Genomic DNA, 19,005 nt, shown 5'->3' with positions numbered 1-19,005 from the left:
GGGGTTCAGATCGGGTGAATGCGGAGACCACTCGGGTTCGCGGCGCCTGCTCATCAGCCGATCAGGGAATCGGTGGTCCAGCCACTCCATCGTGATGTTGGCTGTATGTGGGGTTGTTGCCCCATCTTGTTGGAAGCATTGCACATCTCGATTCACGCCACGACGTCTCCCAAGTCCCCTCCAGAACTTGTTGAGCACCACAATGTAACGCTCCTTTGTGACAGTGACTGCCTCCTCGTCTGCGTCTTCAAACCAAAACGGGCCGATTATGCCATGTTTTGAGATGGCCACCCAGGCCGTGCATCTCACAGAGTGCAAGGGCCTCTGAAGCACCTCGTCTGGGGCTTGTGTGCCCCAGAACACATCGTTCTTGCTATTGACATGCCCACAGAGCAAGAAGTGTGCTTCGTCGCTGAACCAAACGTCATCAAGAAAGTCAGGATCCTCTTCGATCTTGTTCTCGAACCACCGGCACATCACAACACGTTTTGCCATGTCAGCTGGTGTGAGTTCATGCTTGATCTGGATCTTGTATGGGTGCAGCTGAAGATCCTTGATCAAGATTCTTTGCACTGACGCACGTGAAAGACCCAGCTCTTGGCTACGTCTTCGGATGGACTTTTTCGGGCTCCTTCCGACAGAACGTCTCACCGCATTCACATTGTCAGGAGATGTTGCAGTCAGCTTCCTGCCAGAACTGGGTGTTTCTGCCTTCTTGCTGAGGTTGTTTACTGATCCAGTGGCTTGAAATTTGTGTGCCCAACGATAAATTTGGTTTTTCTGGGGATAGTTGTTGAAGTTGAACTTCCTGCGAAATTTTGCTTGCACCGTTTTGAATGATTTCGTCTCCAAATAAGTAGTGACGCAAAATATTTTTTCCTCCTTTGTCCAAGGCATTTTGATTGATATAATTATTAGTTGTTATGGTCTCCTGTCTTCAAATCTGAAAAAAAAAGAACAAGAACATTAATATTGGCAGAATTATTAGCAGTGACGTGGGTTCCATGTATTTTGAGACGCCCTGTACCTGTGTAAAATCAGGTTGGAAACTCGACTTTGTGAAAATGATAGATATTTGCTTTCTTCTCAGAAACTACAGGAAACTTTACCATAACCTTTACCACCCATGGTGTACCAAAGTTTGTTCACGGCATTACAAAAATTGGGGTCTAAGGCGGTATATGGGGGGTGGGGGTGGGGGGGGGGGGGGTGGGGAGGTGGGGGGTGCCCCCCAGAATAGGTATTTGATTTCTTCTCAGAAACTACAGGAAACTTTACCATAACCTTTACCACCCATGGTGTACCAAAGTTTGTTCACGGCATTACAAAAATTGGGGTCTAAGGTGGTATATGGGGGGTGGGGGGGGGGGGGGTGGGGAGGAGGGGGGTGCCCCCCAGAATAGGTATTTGATTTCTTCTCAGAAACTACAGGAAACTTTACCATAACCTTTACCACCCATGGTGTACCAAAGTTTGTTCACGGCATTACAAAAATTGGGGTCTAAGGCGGTATATGGGGGGTGGGGAGGTGGGGGGTGCCCCCCAGAATAGGTATTTGATTTCTTCTCAGAAACCACTCACGCAATTCTGATGAAACTTGACCAGAACCTTAATCACCTGTGTTGAAACAAAGTTTGTTCAAAGCATTAGAGAAATTTGGGCCTGAGGATTATGTGGGGGGGTTGCCCCCCAAAATAGGTATTTTGTTTGTTTATTTAAAGTCTTATGATTATGTTAGTATGATTCTACATGCTGCCCTCTCTTCTTGCAACCATTGCAATTGGTTTAAAATACCTTTAGTCGGTGCAGTATACTGTTTATTCTACCAGGTGAGCACCAGAGGTATTGCCCCCATTTTTGATTTATTTATTTTTAACAAGTATTACACCTTATCCTAAATTCAGGTTTAATTTCTTGTTAATCTGTTATTTTATTGATCTAATACCTTGTACTGGAACACTTCTCCCACAACAGGTGCCTAAAGGAGACGTTATAATTATTGTGGGAATCTGGAATGTAAAATATTGAGAATCAGGAGCAACAGAGATTGCAGGAAAGCAGACACGTGGTTTCTGAAATGAACCAATCGAGATACGATGTGTTTTACCGTTATATTTTTATTCCGAGTTTGCTATTTGTGCTTTTCATCAATTTTTCTGTCCCAACGCATATTCTGCTGTGTTAAATCGGTTAATTTGTCTCCCAAGTTAAGTTGGGCCTACTGGTGATAGACAAGTGTGCTTCCTCTCCATTTCTTCCCTCGTTTTTGCTCCTTTTATCCCAGGTATTGTTATTTCTGACCCCACAGCTCAATCCATTTCCCCTACTCCCTCAGAAATACAAACAACACATCTCTCCTTCACTTGGAAAAAACAACCCAACAACCAACAACAACATCAGAAAAAAAAAATTCCAAATCAATGTCAGTGCTCAGTTCCTCATTTCCCTATCCCTTCTTCTCAATATTCCCAAACGGAATCTTCACTGAATAAAACATTTCTCTTCCTTAAAACCTCTTCACAACATTACAAAATAACAAAAAAACCGATATTTTAAAATGAATGCCTTATTCTGTTTTTTACTCCATCAGGAACAAGGCCCATTCATTCTTCTTCTTCTTCATTAAAATCTCTTCCTTTTCTCTTTGACAAGACGTATTTCCCAAAACCTCCTCACTCCTAAACGCTAAGTTCATCCAGTCTCCCCTTTCACTCACAGATAAATTTTCCTCCATGCCTTCAACCAGAACATTCTCACCACCACCACACCCATGACGTCAGCCACAGGTTATCCAGTCTGGGAATTGTGAGGTGTCTATTTTGCAGAGGCTGTGTGCACATGACAATATGTTATAATTTAGCCTTCATGTCTATTTATGGTGTCAAACTCCTCCATGTCAGGACCACCCCACGCCCATATGCTTCCCCATTGTCCTGACCCTTCTCCGCTTCCTCCTCCCACTCCTTCTCCTGCCCCTCCAAGCTTTGCTCCTGCCCCTCCCACTCTCAGCTTTGCCACCTCCCCACTCCCTCCCGGCTTCCCCCCACCCCACACCCTCTCCTTGCTCCTTTGCACTTCCCTACATCCTATATCAGGAGCTCCTCCCTTGTCCTTAAACGTGTGGACCTCAAGCATCAGTGGCCCCTGTGTCAACCTGACAGATCTCTAAGTCTAGGCCACAGCCAATAAATTGGATATCATCTGCTTAACAGAATACTTCTGTAGTGAAATTATACCAAGGTGAACCCAGGGGTGCTCCTTACGGAAGGGGCGTCTATAAGACCCGGGACAACCGGGGCGCGCGGACACTCCAGCGGCACTCACTGTGACATAGTCCAGTAGTTTGAATGGTATGTACGCCCCAAATGCTGCACTGACAATGCGCTGCGCTACCCATTGTTATATTGCATCAACCATTGCTGCTCATGAAATGCTCTGATTTAATGCCTGTTGCATGCATGTATTCTTACAGGATGTACTGCAGATCTAAATGATATTAAACCTACCCAGAGGTCAAGTCGTGTCTGAGCTTGATTTTCACGACATTTAATATCATTTAGATCGCCGGAATGGCTGACCACAAGATGATCGTGGTACCGATCCTCGGAGCCGACCCTCAAGCTGAGGGATCTGCATCGGAGTTTGCTCATTGGCTCAACATGCTGGAGAATTACTTTGCGGCTCACGAGACAGAGCCCACCACTGCGATAAAGCTGTCCGTGTTACAGTCCAAGGTCCATCACACTGTTTTCAAGAACATTTCTCGATTTGGGACGTACGCTACGGCCCTAGCCGAGCTGAAGCGCCTCTACGTAAAGACACGGAGCGCTGTGCACGGCCGGCATCAACTCTCTCAGCGGCGACAGCAACCGGCTGAATCGATCGATCGCTTCGCGCAGGAGTTGCGCTACCTATTGGCAGACTGCGTGCAGGACGTCCGGACCCACGAGCAAGTGCAGGACGATTTGCTCCGAGATTCATTCATCTCCGGAATTAGTTCTGGAGTCTTGCGGCTCCGTCTCTTGGAGGTCGCGGAGCTGACATTTACAGAAGCACTACGGCTGGCACGCGTATACACAGATGCCCGAGAACAATTGACCGCATATGATCACCCACGAGTCGTGGCGGGGACCTCGCAACTCGCGCGACCTGAGAGGGCTACCGCCGAGGATACGGAGGGAGGACCCGACCACCACTACGGCCGAGTCTCTGGGAGCTCCTGAAGCGGACTCCGCTTCCGGCCTCACTGCTGCCGCCGCTGCCCGGCCATGGCCTGCCCGGTATGCAAAATGTTATTTTTGTGGAAATCGGCAGCATCCTCGCTCTGAATGCCCGGCCCGAGAGGCGACATGTCACCTGTGCTCCACCAAGGGCCATTTTGCAAAGGTCTGCAGAAAGGCCGCTCGGGGCACGCATTCCCGAGCGACCTTGAATGGGCTCATCGCGGAGCCAACGGATCGAGCGCCGGACGGGGCGCCTCGCTCGGCTTTGAAGAGCCGCTCTCCTCCTCGCGGGCCTCTGGCTACCCGCCCGACCTTGGTGAGATACATCGGGCCGCCGAAACAAATGGCGCAAACGCGACCGGTCACAGCGCATCCGACCTTGACTGGCGTTCGAACGCCTACTTCAAACAAGCGACATGCTCCTGCTTTGGAAACTCCTCTTGAAGTGCGGCAAACGCAGCACGTGACACGAGCCCCATCTGACGGCAGCTTTTGCAAATTACATGCACTCACTTTGGCATGTGAATCTGCAGACGGCAGAAATCTTTCTCACGTGACTCGAGCCCCATCTGACGGCAGCTTTTACGAATTACATGCACCCGCTTTGGCATGTGAATCTGCAGACGGCAGAAATCTTTCTCACGTGACGCGAGCGCCATCTGGCGGCGGCTCTTACGAATTACATGCTCCCACTTTGGCATATGACTCTGCAGACGGCAGAAATCTTTCTCACGTGACTTGAGCCCCATCTGACGGCAGCTTTTACGAATTACATGCTCCCACTTTGGCATATGACTCTGCAGACGGCAGAGACCTTTCTCACGTGGCTCGAGCGCCATCTGGCGGCTGCTCTTACGACCAACCCACACCCACTCTGGCAAATGAAACTGCTGATGAGCCAACTGACTTCAATGCTCCTGCTGAGGCCCAACCTGCCGACGCTGCCCGAAGGATTGCAGCCGGCGTGGGATCCACCCGCGAGGCGCGATCTTCTCGCCCGGCCGGAACTATACCTGCCGGGTCTGCCGGCCTAGCGCAGGCCTTCGTTCCGCTCACGGTCGCGGGCGTTTTTGCGCAAGCTTTGATTGACACGGGGTCCACGGATAGTTTTATCGATCAGCGACTCGTGCATCAACATGGGTGGCCGGTTCTCGGGACAACCCGCCGGATCTTCATGGCCTCTCAGGGACTTCGGTTGAGCACAAAAGGGGCGTGTCGATTGAAACTTGTGATAAAGGGACGCACGTTCCCGGACGTGTATCTCATGGTATTACCGGCCTTATGCGCTGACGTTCTGTTAGGACTTGATTTCCTTAAGCGGCATGGACGTTTGGAAATAGACTTCGGAGGGCCGGACACGCTCGCTGTGTGCGCCCTCGCTCAAATGGACATGGAGCCACTCTCACTGTTCCCCAACCTGACTACTGATTGTACCCCTGTAGCCGTCAAATCGCGGCGTTACTCTCGCGCGGACGCGCAATTCATTGCGGAAGAAACGGCCCTGCTCTTAAAGGACGGTATCATAGAACACAGTAGGTCACCGTGGCGGGCCCAAGTCTTAGTGGTGCGGAGTGAGGCCCACCGCCGGTGTATGGTAATCGACTATTCGCAGACGATTAATCGTTTTACACAGCTGGATGCCTACCCCTTACCGGGGATGGACGCCCTGGTACGCCAGGTGGCCCTGTATTCCGTTTATAGCACTCTCGATCTGCGTAGTGCGTATCATCAAGTCCCCATCTCTAGGGCTGATCGCGTCTTTACAGCCTTTGAATCGGGTCAGCGGTTGTACCAGTTCACGAGACTTCCCTTTGGGGTAACGAACGGCGTCGCTTGTTTTCAGAGAGCTATGGATGACCTCGTTGCGAAGGAGAATTTGACCGATGTCTTTGTCTATCTGGACAATCTTACGGTTTGTGGGTATGACCAGGAGCATCACGACGCTAATCTGAAACGCTTCCTCGAGGTCGCGCGGAAATATCGCTTAACCATGAATGCGGCGAAGTGTCAATACTCTCTACGCACGGTAGACCTTTTGGGGTACACCGTGACCCATGGCTCTGTCTCTCCGGATAAGGAGCGTCTGCGCCCTTTGCTCGATATGGCTCCGCCTAGCGATCGGGCTTCGCTGAAACGCGCTCTAGGGCTGTTCGCCCACTACTCAAAGTGGGTGCAAAATTTCTCCGCGAAGCTCCGCCCCCTCGTGGCCTGCGACACTTTCCCCATGGGCCCGGCCGCCCTGGCGGCCTTCGAGGGCCTTAAAATCGACATTGCTGGCGCCGCTGTCGCGACGATTGACGAGAGTGCCTCTTTCGTTTTGGAGAGTGATGCCTCGGATCATGCGATAGCGGCGACTCTCTCCCAAGGAGGCCGCCCTGTGGCTTTCTTCTCACGGACTCTCACCTCCGCCGAGCGGAGGCATTCGTCTGTCGAAAAGGAAGCGTACGCGATCGTCGAATCAATTCGGCGATGGCGGCCGTATCTGCTTGGGCGGAGTTTCCAAATCATCACGGACCAACAGAATGTTGCGTTTATGTACGACACCTTACATGCTCAGCGCATTAAGAATGAGAAAATCACCCGTTGGCGTATCGAACTCGCCGACTTCTGCTACACCATCAAATACCGCCCGGGGAAGGATAACCTGGTCGCTGATGCCTTATCGAGGCCGGCCACTTGCGCGGGGGTTGTAACTTTGGAGGGGCTGCGCACTTTGCACAGCACTATGTGTCATCCCGGGGTAACGCGCTTCGCGCATTTTGTGCGCGCGGGCAATCTGCCGTACTCGATGGAGGACATCCGCCGCATCTGCCGTGATTGCGCGATCTGTGCGGAACTCAAACCGCGTTTTTATAACCCCCCTCTGGGGACACTCGTTAGGGCTACTAGACCGTGGGAGCGCTTGGCGATGGACTTCAAAGGGCCGCTGCCAATGTCGAGCAACTCTCGCTATCTGCTCACTATCATCGATGAGTATTCCCGATTCCCCTTTGCTTACACGTGCGAGGATATGTCGGCTGCCACGGTTATTCGGTGCCTGCAGAATTTGTTTTCTATGTTCAGGTATCCGGCCTACGTGCATACCGATCGGGGTGCGGTGTTCCTGTCCCAGGAGGTGAGGGGCTACTTGCTCCAGCATAATGTCGCTTCGAGCTACACCACCCCGTACCGGCCTCAAGCGAATGGACAGATCGAACGCTTTAATGGGATTATATGGCGGGCCGTCATGCTAAGCCTTCGGACCCTCGGCCGAGGCCTCGATAAATGGGCGTGGTCACTACCTGCCGCTCTAAACTCGATCCGGGCTCTCCTATGTACTGCCACCAACCAGACTCCTCACGAACGACTGTTCCACCACCCTAGAAGCTCCGGCAGTATCCAATCTTTACCCAGCTGGCTCGCTGAACCGCGGCCCGCCTATCTCAAACGAGCGGTTCGCGCTAGCAAGTACGACCCCCTTGTTGACAAGGTGCAGGTCCTCCAGGCTAATCCCGAGCATGCTCGCGTGTTAACGGCGGATGGCCGCGAGTCTACGGTCTCCGTACGCCATCTCGCCCCATGTGGGGACAACGACAGGGATATCGACGAACCCGTCTACGAGTCTATGGACTCTATCGAAGCTTCCCCTATGGAACTACCACTGTTACTCCCGTCGTCCCCCGCTCCCGTGCCCGAAGGCGCAGGGGTGCCCCCTCCGACTCCAACCTCCAGCGGCTATTCCGACGCGGGGGACTCCGGGCTAGGGGACGCCGTGCCCGGTAGATTCCGAACACGAACTGGCAGGGAGGTTCGCCGCCCCGACCGCTACGGGTGGACCGACTGACGTGGATTGACGTGACCCATTCGTTTATTGCTGATGCTTGCTTGCAACCTGCCGAGCGGCAGTATAGTTCTAACGGCGGGGAGAATGTAGTGAAATTATACCAAGGTGAACCCAGGGGTGCTCGTTACGGAAGGGGCGTCTATAAGACCCGGGACAACCGGGGCGCGCGGACACTCCAGCGGCATTCACTGTGACATAGTCCAGTAGTTTGAATGGTATGTATGCCCCAAATGCTGCACTGACAATGCGCTGCGCTACCCATTGTTATATTGCATCAACCATTGCTGCTCATGAAATGCTCTGATTTAATGCCTGTTGCATGCATGTATTCTTACAGGATGTACTGCAGATCTAAATGATATTAAACCTACCCAGAGGTCAAGTCGTGTCTGAGCTTGATTTTCACGACAACTTCCTCCCACAGGATGTCTCTGACACCTTAGTGTCTCTCCCTGGATATTGTCTCCTCCAGTTTGATCGACCTGAGCCCCATTCTGGTGGCGGAGTTGTCCTATACATCAATAACTCAAACGCTCACTCTCCGTCTACTGCTCTTACACCTCCCAAACCCAAGAAATACCTATGGCTGCAACTTCCTCTCCTCTCCCACCTCATGCTTATCTCTATGTTGTACTGTCCTCTCAACGGTGACGACTCCATCTACATCTCTCTCAGACATCATGGACCAACTTTTAACCACCCATCTCAACTCTCTCTTCCTTATATGTGGCAATTTAATTTGTCGCCACGCTAATTTGTGGGTGTTGGTACCTCTCTCACCAGCAATGACACTTCTGAAAAGGACTTCTTTGACTCCATGGGACTGACTCAATTAGTGAAATTTCCCACTCGGATTTCCCCAATGGCAAATCCTCACCTTCTGGATTTGGTGATGACAAATTGGTGCCTTGTTAAGTCAGTGCACGGTATATGCTCCCCTTCCATCGCTTCTCTCACTTCAAATGGCACCACAACCGATTCGGCTCATGAGAGGGCTGAATGCCTCAATTCTGTGTTTGCTTCAAAGGATTGTGTGCCTAACCCCTCTCTCTTTGTACTCACCCCTCCCTGTCATACCAACTGCTCCTGGACTCTGTATTTTGCACTTGAGAAGGTGGTGAAGGTTCTTTCTACTCTGACTCTGCAACTGGACCGGACCACGTCAGCTTAGGTGTTCTACCTGCTCTGCTGCTCTTGGACATCATCTTTCTGCCCATTTCATACCCTGTCATTGACCCAAGATCATCTTCCATCGGCTTGGAAATCCACCAACATCACTACATTGCATAAAAGGCGCAAAAATGGACTCCCTTAATTGCAGACATATCAGCTCTGTTCCAATCATCAACACGGTCAGGAAATCCATCATTGTAGTTGATATGAATCCTTCCTTTTCTCCAACAACCTCATCTCTGATCAACAGTTTGGTTTCAGACCTGGTCACTCCACCTTTGATATGCTGCTTCTACTCACCCAACAATGGATGGAGGCCCTCAATGTCATACATGAGGTCAGGGCCATCTCTCTTGATATATCACATGCACACCACCTTACTCCCAAAACTATCTGCCTATGGCATCCAAGTACAACTCCACGCATGGCTTTCTGACTTCCTCTACTCTCACAGCCAACATGTGGCACTCAACGGAATCCTCTCCTCTCACTTGCAAGGCTGGAGTGCCCCAAGGCAGTGTTCTGGGCCCAGTCCTATTCCTGATCTTCATCAATGCTCGATCTGACTCTGAAAAATCCTCTTGATCTATTTGCTTGATCTTGGGCATCTATAATGATTCGTTCTCCATCCCAGTTGAGCTGACCTCTTCTTAGCCATTCCAAAGAGCCTTCTTTGTCGACTCCCAATCTGTCCAACTCTTTTTTTTTATGCGTTCCTGCTATTTTATCCTTTTCCCAGTTGTCGGTGTATATCTGTTAATATTTCGTTTTATATTTTCTTTCTTCTTTTTTGCAATTGTTGGAGCTGGACTCGTCGTTTCGGTTTCTTGGGTGACATCTTCCATTCGCACCTGTCTTTGGAAATTTTTTACTAGGTGGGTTAGGGATATCTTCTCTGGTTTGTTGTCCTTTTACATATTCGGCCAATCCTACAGTTGTCCTTCTATGCACTTGATTGAGTTCCATCAGGCCGCTACCTCCTTCTTGTCTCGGCAGGTACATTTGTTTGTGATATATTTTGTGGCCCTCTTCTACCCCAAGGTATTTGTATGATGCTTCGTTGTCTAGCTCCTGTATTGTTGTATTTGTGTCAATTTTTATGTCCGTTTTTTGTGGTCTACCTTGGATGAATGTGAACTTGGCACAATTATCCATGCCAAATTCCATTTTAATGTCGTTGGAGTACTGTTTTACAAATTAGAGTTGTTCTGCCAATGTGTGTGTGTGTGTGTGTGTGTGTGTGTGTGTGTGTGTGTGTGTGTGTGTGTGTGTGTGTGTGTGTGTGTGTACGTATGTGTCGTTGGTTGCTATCTCCATATGCGGGTTGCAGAAGGTGGAACAGAGCCCTCCTAGGTCTCGAAGTATCCACCTTTGAGTGTGTGTATGTGTTCGATATAACTTTGTCTTTTTGAGCTACATACATTATTGAAAGAAAGATATAGGGATGGTTTCAGATGATCATTTCTTGTGATCATCTATTCCTTGTTGTACACCGCTCCTTTCCTATGCCATCTCCAGGTGCTGCATAACGTCATTGCCGGGCACCGAAGGAGGAGCGGCAATGACGTGCACTGAAAGGGAGTACTCAGTTTTCACTCCGGTTGTTTTCTTGTTTTCTTGTTTGTTTGTTTTCTTGTTTGTTTGTTTGTTTGTCCTGGTGATATCTTAGGCACCTTTTAAGCGAGGTAGCTGATATTTAGGCATAACAGTGACCAAGTGATTTGGCTGTAAAGGGTATTTTTGATTTATTGAATAATCAATTAATCGATTAATTATTTAATTATTCCATTAATGATTTAATTAATTATTTTTTTAAAGGTGACAGATTCAGATGAAATGGTGGTGGTTTAGGTATTTTATTAGCCAATTGATTAATTATTTAATTATTTCATGATTATTATTTATTTATTTTCATTATCAATCATTTATTTATTTTCTTTCTCATCTGGGCAATATCTCAGGCACCTTTTGAGCTAGGAAGCTGATATTTGGACATGAAAGTGACCAAGTGATGTGGCTGTAAAGGATATTTTTGATTTATTTATTAATCAATTAATCGATTCATTATTTATTGGTTAATCAATTATTATTATTATTTTTGATTAATGACATTTCATTAATTTTCAAAAAGTTATAGCTTCAAATGAAGCACTGGTAGTTTAGGAATGCTATTAGCCCATTGATTAAGAAAATATTTCATGATCATTGTTTATTGATTTTAATTATGCAATTAATCAATCAATCAAAAACGGTATTTTTATTTTTTGATTAATCAATGAATTAATTACTTAATTAATATGGATTTATTAAGTACTTATTTATTTTAGATTAATCAATTAATTGATTGATTAATCAATTAATCGATTAATTATTTTAAATTTTCATTTAATGACACACTTAATTCGTTTTCAAAAAGTTACAGATTTGGATGAAGCAATGGTGGTTTAGGTGTTCTATTAACCAATTGATTTATAAATTAATTCTTTTACGATTATTATTAATTTCATTTATGCAATTAATCAATCAATTATTGATTGATAGAGTATGATATGTTGTGAACATGATGATATGTATGATATGTTGTAACATAGAGTATGATATGTTGTGAACACGAGGTGAACAGAAAATGAGATAGACAAATAAAATGTGACGTTCTTATTGGAGCTTCGACTGAAGATAGAACTATCTACAACATTGGTGGATAGAGTATCCCACAGACAAGGGATTTTCATATAAAGGGTATGATATAAAGCATTTGTTCTCGAGCAGTGAAGAATAAATTTGACATTATGGACATGTCTTGGATTAACATTAACAAAATTATCAACAAGTCAGGAGACGACGATGGTTCACGAGCGAGCGGTATTCAATGACAAAGGACGGACTATAACCGAAACAGGCCCGGACAGGCCAGGCCCGGAAATGTCAAAACGAAGGTTACTGACCTTGAAATGAGATAGAAAATAATGTATAATCAGTTATGAGGTTAGATAGCTACACAATACCGAAAATTCGGTGAAAAATGAAATGAAAAAAAAAAGGCAGGACACAACTAGATCATGATATCAACCTCCCACCCAGGTTTCATCAAGATCGGATGATATCATCGGGTAGTTATGCTGCGGACAGACAGACAGACAGATAGACACACACCCATGACGAATATAGTGGTCACTCTGTTTGATAACTCGTGAACCAATAGCAATGTCAAATCTGTTATACAAACATTTTACGACAAAAACAACAGACAAATATTTAAAACTTGCTCGTCAAGAATGACAGACCTAGCTGGGAGCAACGAAGGGATTAAGCAATAAACAGTTCAGGTTTTGTATCCCACTGATAGGCCTCATCTGGATTCGGACATGAACCAAAATCTAAAATCGGCTTGTTCTTGTCACCACACCAACTCAACCACCTAGATTTGTCATAATCCGTTCATATTTCTTTGAAATATCGTGCTATATATCGTTTTTGGCCCTTTCACTCAATGGTGAAGGTTCACTTAAAAATTGAAAAATTCTTATATCCGGATCCGAATTCGGATCTTCACCGAAATCGAATTGATTCTTCCTTGTCACACACACCCAACCTGTCCACCAACTTTTGTCTGAATCCGTCCACAACGTTTTGAGATAACCTGTTCAAAGACAAACAGGTGCAGATAGGAGTGAAAACGTAACCCCTGTCCACCTATAGGTGGGGAGGTAAAAAAAAACAACAACAGGTAGACTCAAAAACTATCCAAGTCTGAGGTGCAAGATCGAAAGAAATAGAATGAGCACGAAAAAATACAAAGGTGTGAGCATTCAGTATGAGAAACAATCGACACAAACAAAGAACATAAAATCGATGGAATCCAGAACAATTACGTAGCTTTTGTTGCTTAGCTTAGCTAATTACTTAGCTAATTACAGTCGGAGCACCAGAACAGTCGGAGCGCCAGAACAGTTGGAGGACCAGAACAGTCAGAGCGCCAAAGAGTCAAAGGACCAATCCAGTCGGAGGACCAGAACAGTCGGAGCACCAGAAGAGTCAGAGGACCAATACAGTCAGAGGACCAGAACAGTCGGAGCACCAGAACAGTTGGAACACCAGAACAGTCGGAGCACCAGAACAGTTGGAGGACCAGAACAGTCGGAATACCAGAACAGTCGGAGGACCAGCACAGTTGAAGCACCCGGAGAGTTGGAGCATCAGAACATTGGAGGAGCAGAACAGTCAGACCGCCAGAAGAGGCAGAGGACCAGAACAGATGGAGGAGCAGAACAGTCAGAGAGCCAGAACAGTCAGAGGACCAGAACAGTAGGAGCATCAGAACAGTCCGAGGACCAGAACAGTCAGATGACCAGAACAGTCGGAGCGCCAGAACAGTCAGAGCACCAGAACAGTAGGAGCGTCAGAACAGTCAGAGAACCAGAACAGTCGAAGCACCAGAACCGTCAGATGACCAGAACAGTCAGAGAGCCAGAACAGTCAGAGGACCAGAACAGTAGGAGCATCAGAACAGTCGGAGGGCCAGAACAGTCAGAGGGCCAGAACAGTCGGAGGGCCAGAACAGTTGGAGGACCAGAACAGTTGGAGTAGGAGCACCAGAACAGTCAGAGGACCAGAACAGCCGGAGGACCAGAACAGTTGGAGGACCAGAACAGTCAAAGGGCCATAACAGTCGGAGGGCCAGAACAGTCAGAGGACCAGAACAGTCAGAGGACCAGAACAGTCGGAGAGCCAGAACAGTCAGAGAACCAGAACAGTTCTCTGCGACTCACTGGGACTGACACAATCTGTCAATTTCCCGACCCGGATCTCAGTCAACGGAGCATCTTCTCTTCTGGATTTGGTTTTGACAAACTTCCCTGAAAATGTCTGCTGCTCTTCTTCTGCTCCAATCGGCTCATCTGATCATGTGCTTGTCAAAGTGGACATCTCTCTGACCATTCCCAGAGAGCCTCCTCAGCGTCGACGAGTCTGGTATTTCACTCAGGCCAACTGGCACGGTCTTCAAGCAGCCATCAATCATCTGGACTGGTCTCCCATCTCTACCGCCTCTGACATCAACTCATCCTGGGAATTCTTTCAAAGTAAATTGCTCTCTCTCATGCACAGATTTATACCATCTCGTCTTCAGTTGTCATACCCTTCCTCCCGTCCATGGTACACGGAATCTTGTGGTGAGGCTGTTGCCCTGAAACAACTTGCTTTCGTCTCCTGGAAAGCAAATCCAACGGAAGGAAATCTCATTTCCTTTCACAAAGCCCGAAACAAGTGTGTGTCCACCCTCAGGAGAGCCAGGAAACAATATCTCACCATTCTCAAGACCGAACTCTCTTATCTGTCTCCCTCTTCCAAATCCTGGTGGCGTCTGGTCAAATCTGTTTCTGGTGTTTGTTCCCCCTCCATCCCCTCCCTCACCTCAAACGGCTTAACGGCTGACTCCGCACGTGAAAAAGCTGAATGCCTCAACTCTGTGTTTGCCTCTAAATCTTGTGTCCCAAACCCATCCCTCTCTGTACCCACCGTACCCAGTCGTACCCAGCTGCTCCTGGACTCTGTGTCCTTTCCTCCTGACAAGGTGGAAAAGTTTCTGGCAACCCTCGACTCTGATTCTGCAACTGGTCCTGACGGCATCAGCCCACGGGTCCTAAAATCATGTTCTTCTGCACTTTCACTCCCTCTTTCTGTTCTCTTCACCCTCTCTTTTGCTCAAGGTCATCTGCCATCTGCTTGGAAATCAGCCAACATCACCGCTTTGCACAAAAAAGGTGCAAAAACAGATCCCAGCAACTACAGACCAATCAGCCTTCTCCCAATTATCAGCAAAGTCATGGAATCCATCATTGCTTCAGATATGAAATCTTTCCTCTTCTCCAATGGCTTGATCTCTGATCATCAATTTGGTTTCAGACCTGGTCACTCTACTCTGGACATGCTGCTTCTGCTTTCTCAACAATGGATGGAGGTCCTCAACGCCAAACAGGAAATTAGAGCTGTCTCCCTTGACATTTCATGTGCCTTCGATACGGTCTGGCACCCTGCTCTGCTCTCCAAACTCTCCTCCTTTGGTATCCATGGAAATCTCCACGCATGGCTGGCGGACTTCCTCTCTGGTCGTAGTCAACGTGTGGCCCTGAATGGGTTTCTCTCATCTCCTCTTCCTGTTCAGGCTGGAGTTCCCCAAGGTAGTGTCCTGGGCCCTGTGCTTTTTCTGGTCTTCATCAATGATCTCTCTGACTCTCTTGAAAATCCTCTCTATCTCTTTGCTGACGACTCTACTCTCTGTCGCTCCATTCCTCATCCCTCAGATCGGCAGTCTGCAGCCTCCTCACTCTCTGCAGACATGGACAAAATCACAGACTGGTCAAACAGGTGGAACATGTCTTTCAATCCTGACAAATCTCACACTCTTACAATGTCTCTCCGAAAGGACCGACTGGACAACCCTCCCATCTACTTTCTCAACAATCCTCTCCAAGAAGTTCTGTCGCTCAAGCTTTTGGGTCTCACTATCTGCCATGATCTTTCTTGGGAAAACCACATTTCCAAGCTGGCCTCCAAAGCCAGTCGCCGACTGGGCATCCTCCGTCGTGCGAAGTCCTTCCTTGGCACACCTGAGCTCCTCACCACATACAAGGCTTTCATCCGCAGCTCAATGGAATACTGTTCCCCCCTCTGGGCTGGTGCTCCTGCCTCACACCTTGCTCGGCTTCACGCTGTTGAGGCCAAAGCTTTCAGAATCATTGGAATCTCCTGCGATGTAGTCAACGCCGAGGGCCTTTCACTCACTCACCGCAGGCAGGTTGGTGGTCTTTCTGTCTTCTACAGACTCCTCTCCGGCCTTGCTCCCCCAGCTCTCTCTGTGCTCTGTCCCCCCAATATTCCTTCAGGTCGCACAAGATCTGCCTGCAACCCTCTTCTGGTTAAACTGCCAAAGTCTAGGCTCTCTGCTCACCTTCACTCTTTCATTCCCCTTTTCTCCCGCCTCTGGAACAAACTCCCCCACTCCCTTCAATCCCACTCCTCCCTCCAGGTCTTTAAAACAGCTGTTCACCACCATCTCTTATCTTCCCCCATCGAAAACCTTGATCTTTTCTACCCCCGGTAATTCACCCCAGAGTCCTTGCAGTGTTCATATGTTTTAATCCTCTCCCACCTCCCCCCAAGTCCTCCCGATGTCCCTGCTCTCAAATGTTGTGTTTGTGTCCTTCCCCCTCTCTTTTGTGTCCTTCCCCCTCTCTCCCCATCTTGTCTACCGCTCCCCTTGTTTTTTGTGTTTTGTGTGTCGGTTTGTCTTTTTGTGTGATTAATGTTAGCTCTTTCACGAGCCTCGATCTTGTATACAAAAAAAGAAAAAAAAAGAAAAAAAAAAGTTGAAGCGCCAGAACAGTTGGAGCACAAGAACAGTTGGAGGGCCAGAACAGTCGGAGGACCAGAACAGTAGGAGCATCAGAACAGTCAGAGGACCAGAACAGTCAGATGACCAGAACGGTCAGAGGGCCAGAACAGTCGGAGGGCCAGAACAGTCAGAGGACCAGAACAGTAGGAGCATCAGAACAGTCAGAGGACCAGAACAGTCAGAAGACCAGAACAGTCGGAGGGCCAGAACAGTCGGAGCACCAGAACAGTAGGAGCGTCAGAACAGTCAGAGAACCAGAACAGTCGAGGCGCCAGAACCATCAGATGACCAGAACAGTCGGAGGGCCAGAACAGTAGGAGGACCAGAACAGTAGGAGCGCCGGAACAGTCGGAGGGCTAGAACAGTTGGAGGGCCAGAACAGTTGGAGGACCAGAACAGTTGGAGGACCAGAACAGTTGGAGGACCAGAACAGTCGGAGGACCAGAACAGTCGGAGGACCAGAACAATTGGAGCGCCAGAAGAGTCGGAGTGCCAGAATAGTCAGAGCGCCAGAACAGTCGGAGCGCCAGAACAGTCAGAGCGCCAGAACTGTCGGAGTGCTAGAACAGTCGGAGCGCTAGAAGAGTCGGAGCGCCAGAACAGTCGGAGCGCTAGAAGAGTCGGAGCGCCAGAACAGTCGGAGTGCTAGAAGAGTCGGAGCGCCAGAACAGTCAGAGTGCTAGAAGAGTCGGAGCGCCAGAACAGTTGGAGTGCTAGAAGAGTCAGAGCGCCAGAAGAGTCGGAGTGCCAGAACAGTCAGAGTGCCAGAACAGTCAGAATGCCAGAAGAGTCGGAGCGCCAGAACAGCCAGAGTGCCAGAAGAGTCGGAGCGCCAGAACAGTCAGAGTGCCAGAAGAGTCGGAGCGCCAGAACAGCCAGAGTGCCAGACGAGTCGGAGCGCCAGAACAGTCAGAGTGCCAGAAGAGTCGGAGCGCCAGAACAGTCGGATCACCAGAAGCATTAGAGCAACAGAACACTCGGAGCTCGGAGCACTTATACAGTTCAGCATTAATAAGGGATGTGGGAATATTGGTATATTTCACATTTTGGATTGTTTTGTTGACTTTTCTTTTAAAATACTTACTCTAGGCATATTTGGAAGCAGTGATCTGTATGTATTACCTTAAAATATCACTTGTACCATAACATGTGTACCGGTACCTAACTTCCATTCGTAGTTTTATAGTGTTTTGCGCATCTATAGGAGACGACAACAACCATTTTTACATTGTACACTTATATTAAAATAATTCTAAACCATGTTGTATATTTCTGATTGAGGATTGAATGGGGAAGGGAGGTGAATTATACTCGAAATATATGGCGTTTTACTTAGTTTATATATTGTGACCATAATCAAAACATCCTCTGGAATCTCGATGCTATATTTGATTTTTTTTTGTCAAATTTCCTCAAAAGCTGCAAGTTTTATTTTGCACAACAACAATGTTCCACCCCTACCCTTTATTTAATTTGCTCCCATTATAGTTGTGTATTCCTTTTTGTTTAACTTTTGTACGCATCCCTTCCAATCCCTCCCTCTTTCCATGCATAATCGTTCACCTATAACCCCTCCCCTTGCTGTGTTGAGCCCTCCCGCATTTTACTCTCCAAGTCCTCTCCGCACCTCTCCCCCTCTCAGTCTCACCCCAAGAAATAGGAGATGATGGCAAGCTGGAGCAGGCGGTACACAAGTCCAACCACCTTGTCCCTGATGACCACGGCCTTGGACGTCTCATAATCCAAGCAATCCCCGAACAGAGAGCCTCCGAGAGATCTTGCCCTGGTTGTCAACGCGGTGGTGGTTAGTGCCATACTCTCCGGTACTCTCTGTTTCTTCCCTCTTTCTTTACTCCAGCTCTTATTAGCCCCGCCCAGCCCTCCCAGTGCACTGTGGAAGAACCCCAGCACGCTATTGTCTTCTATCTGAACTTCCAACTCTTCCTTACATCCTCTTCCACGACATCCCCTCATTTTACGCTTTAAATTGAAAATCGGGTTTATACTCTGTTTCTGCATGCATTGTGTGTATATATGTATGTATACATGTAAGTATGTATACACACATAGGTATGTGTATGTATATGCATATATGTATGTGTATGTATATATGTATGTATATGCATATATGTATGTGTATGAATATATGTATATATATGCATATATGTATGTGTATGTATATATGTATGTGTATGTATATATGTATGTGTATGTATATATGTATATATATGCATATATGTATGTGTATGTATATATGTATGTGTATGTATATATGTATGTGTATGTATATATGTATGTATATGTATATATGTATATATGTATGTGTATGTATATATGTATGTGTATGTATATATGTGTATGTATATATGTATGTGTATGTATATATGTATGTG

General features: G+C 47.6%; 2 protein-coding genes across 4 annotated transcripts in view; one reads left to right on the top strand and one right to left on the bottom strand.

Annotated features, from left to right (window-relative positions):
• The window catches only part of LOC137431880 (P2X purinoceptor 5-like), a 137,458-nt gene extending 119,031 nt beyond the window's left edge, over nucleotides 1-18,427 (bottom strand). For both annotated transcript variants that reach the window (XM_068123679.2, XM_068123680.2), the window contains exon 1: nucleotides 18,261-18,427. In XM_068123679.2, the coding sequence (XP_067979780.1) occupies nucleotides 18,261-18,427 (167 nt within the window). The remainder of the gene's footprint in view (nucleotides 1-18,260) is intronic.
• LOC137431878 (P2X purinoceptor 3-like) overlaps nucleotides 18,285-19,005 on the top strand; it is a 163,946-nt gene continuing 163,225 nt past the window's right edge. Inside the window, exon 1 of one of the 2 annotated variants that reach the window (XM_068123677.2) lies at nucleotides 18,285-18,416. The gene's annotated coding sequence lies outside the window, so the exon portion shown is untranslated. Of the gene's footprint in view, nucleotides 18,436-19,005 lie in introns of both variants that reach the window. The other variant, XM_068123678.2, reaches the window with a different exon arrangement.

Source organism: Myxine glutinosa, chromosome 7 (assembly GCF_964187855.1).
Source record: "Myxine glutinosa chromosome 7, kmMyxGlut1.1, whole genome shotgun sequence".
Taxonomy (NCBI): domain Eukaryota; kingdom Metazoa; phylum Chordata; class Myxini; order Myxiniformes; family Myxinidae; genus Myxine; species Myxine glutinosa.
The sequence above is the reverse complement of the archived record's forward strand: the minus strand, read 5'-3'. Positions and strand labels throughout refer to the sequence as shown.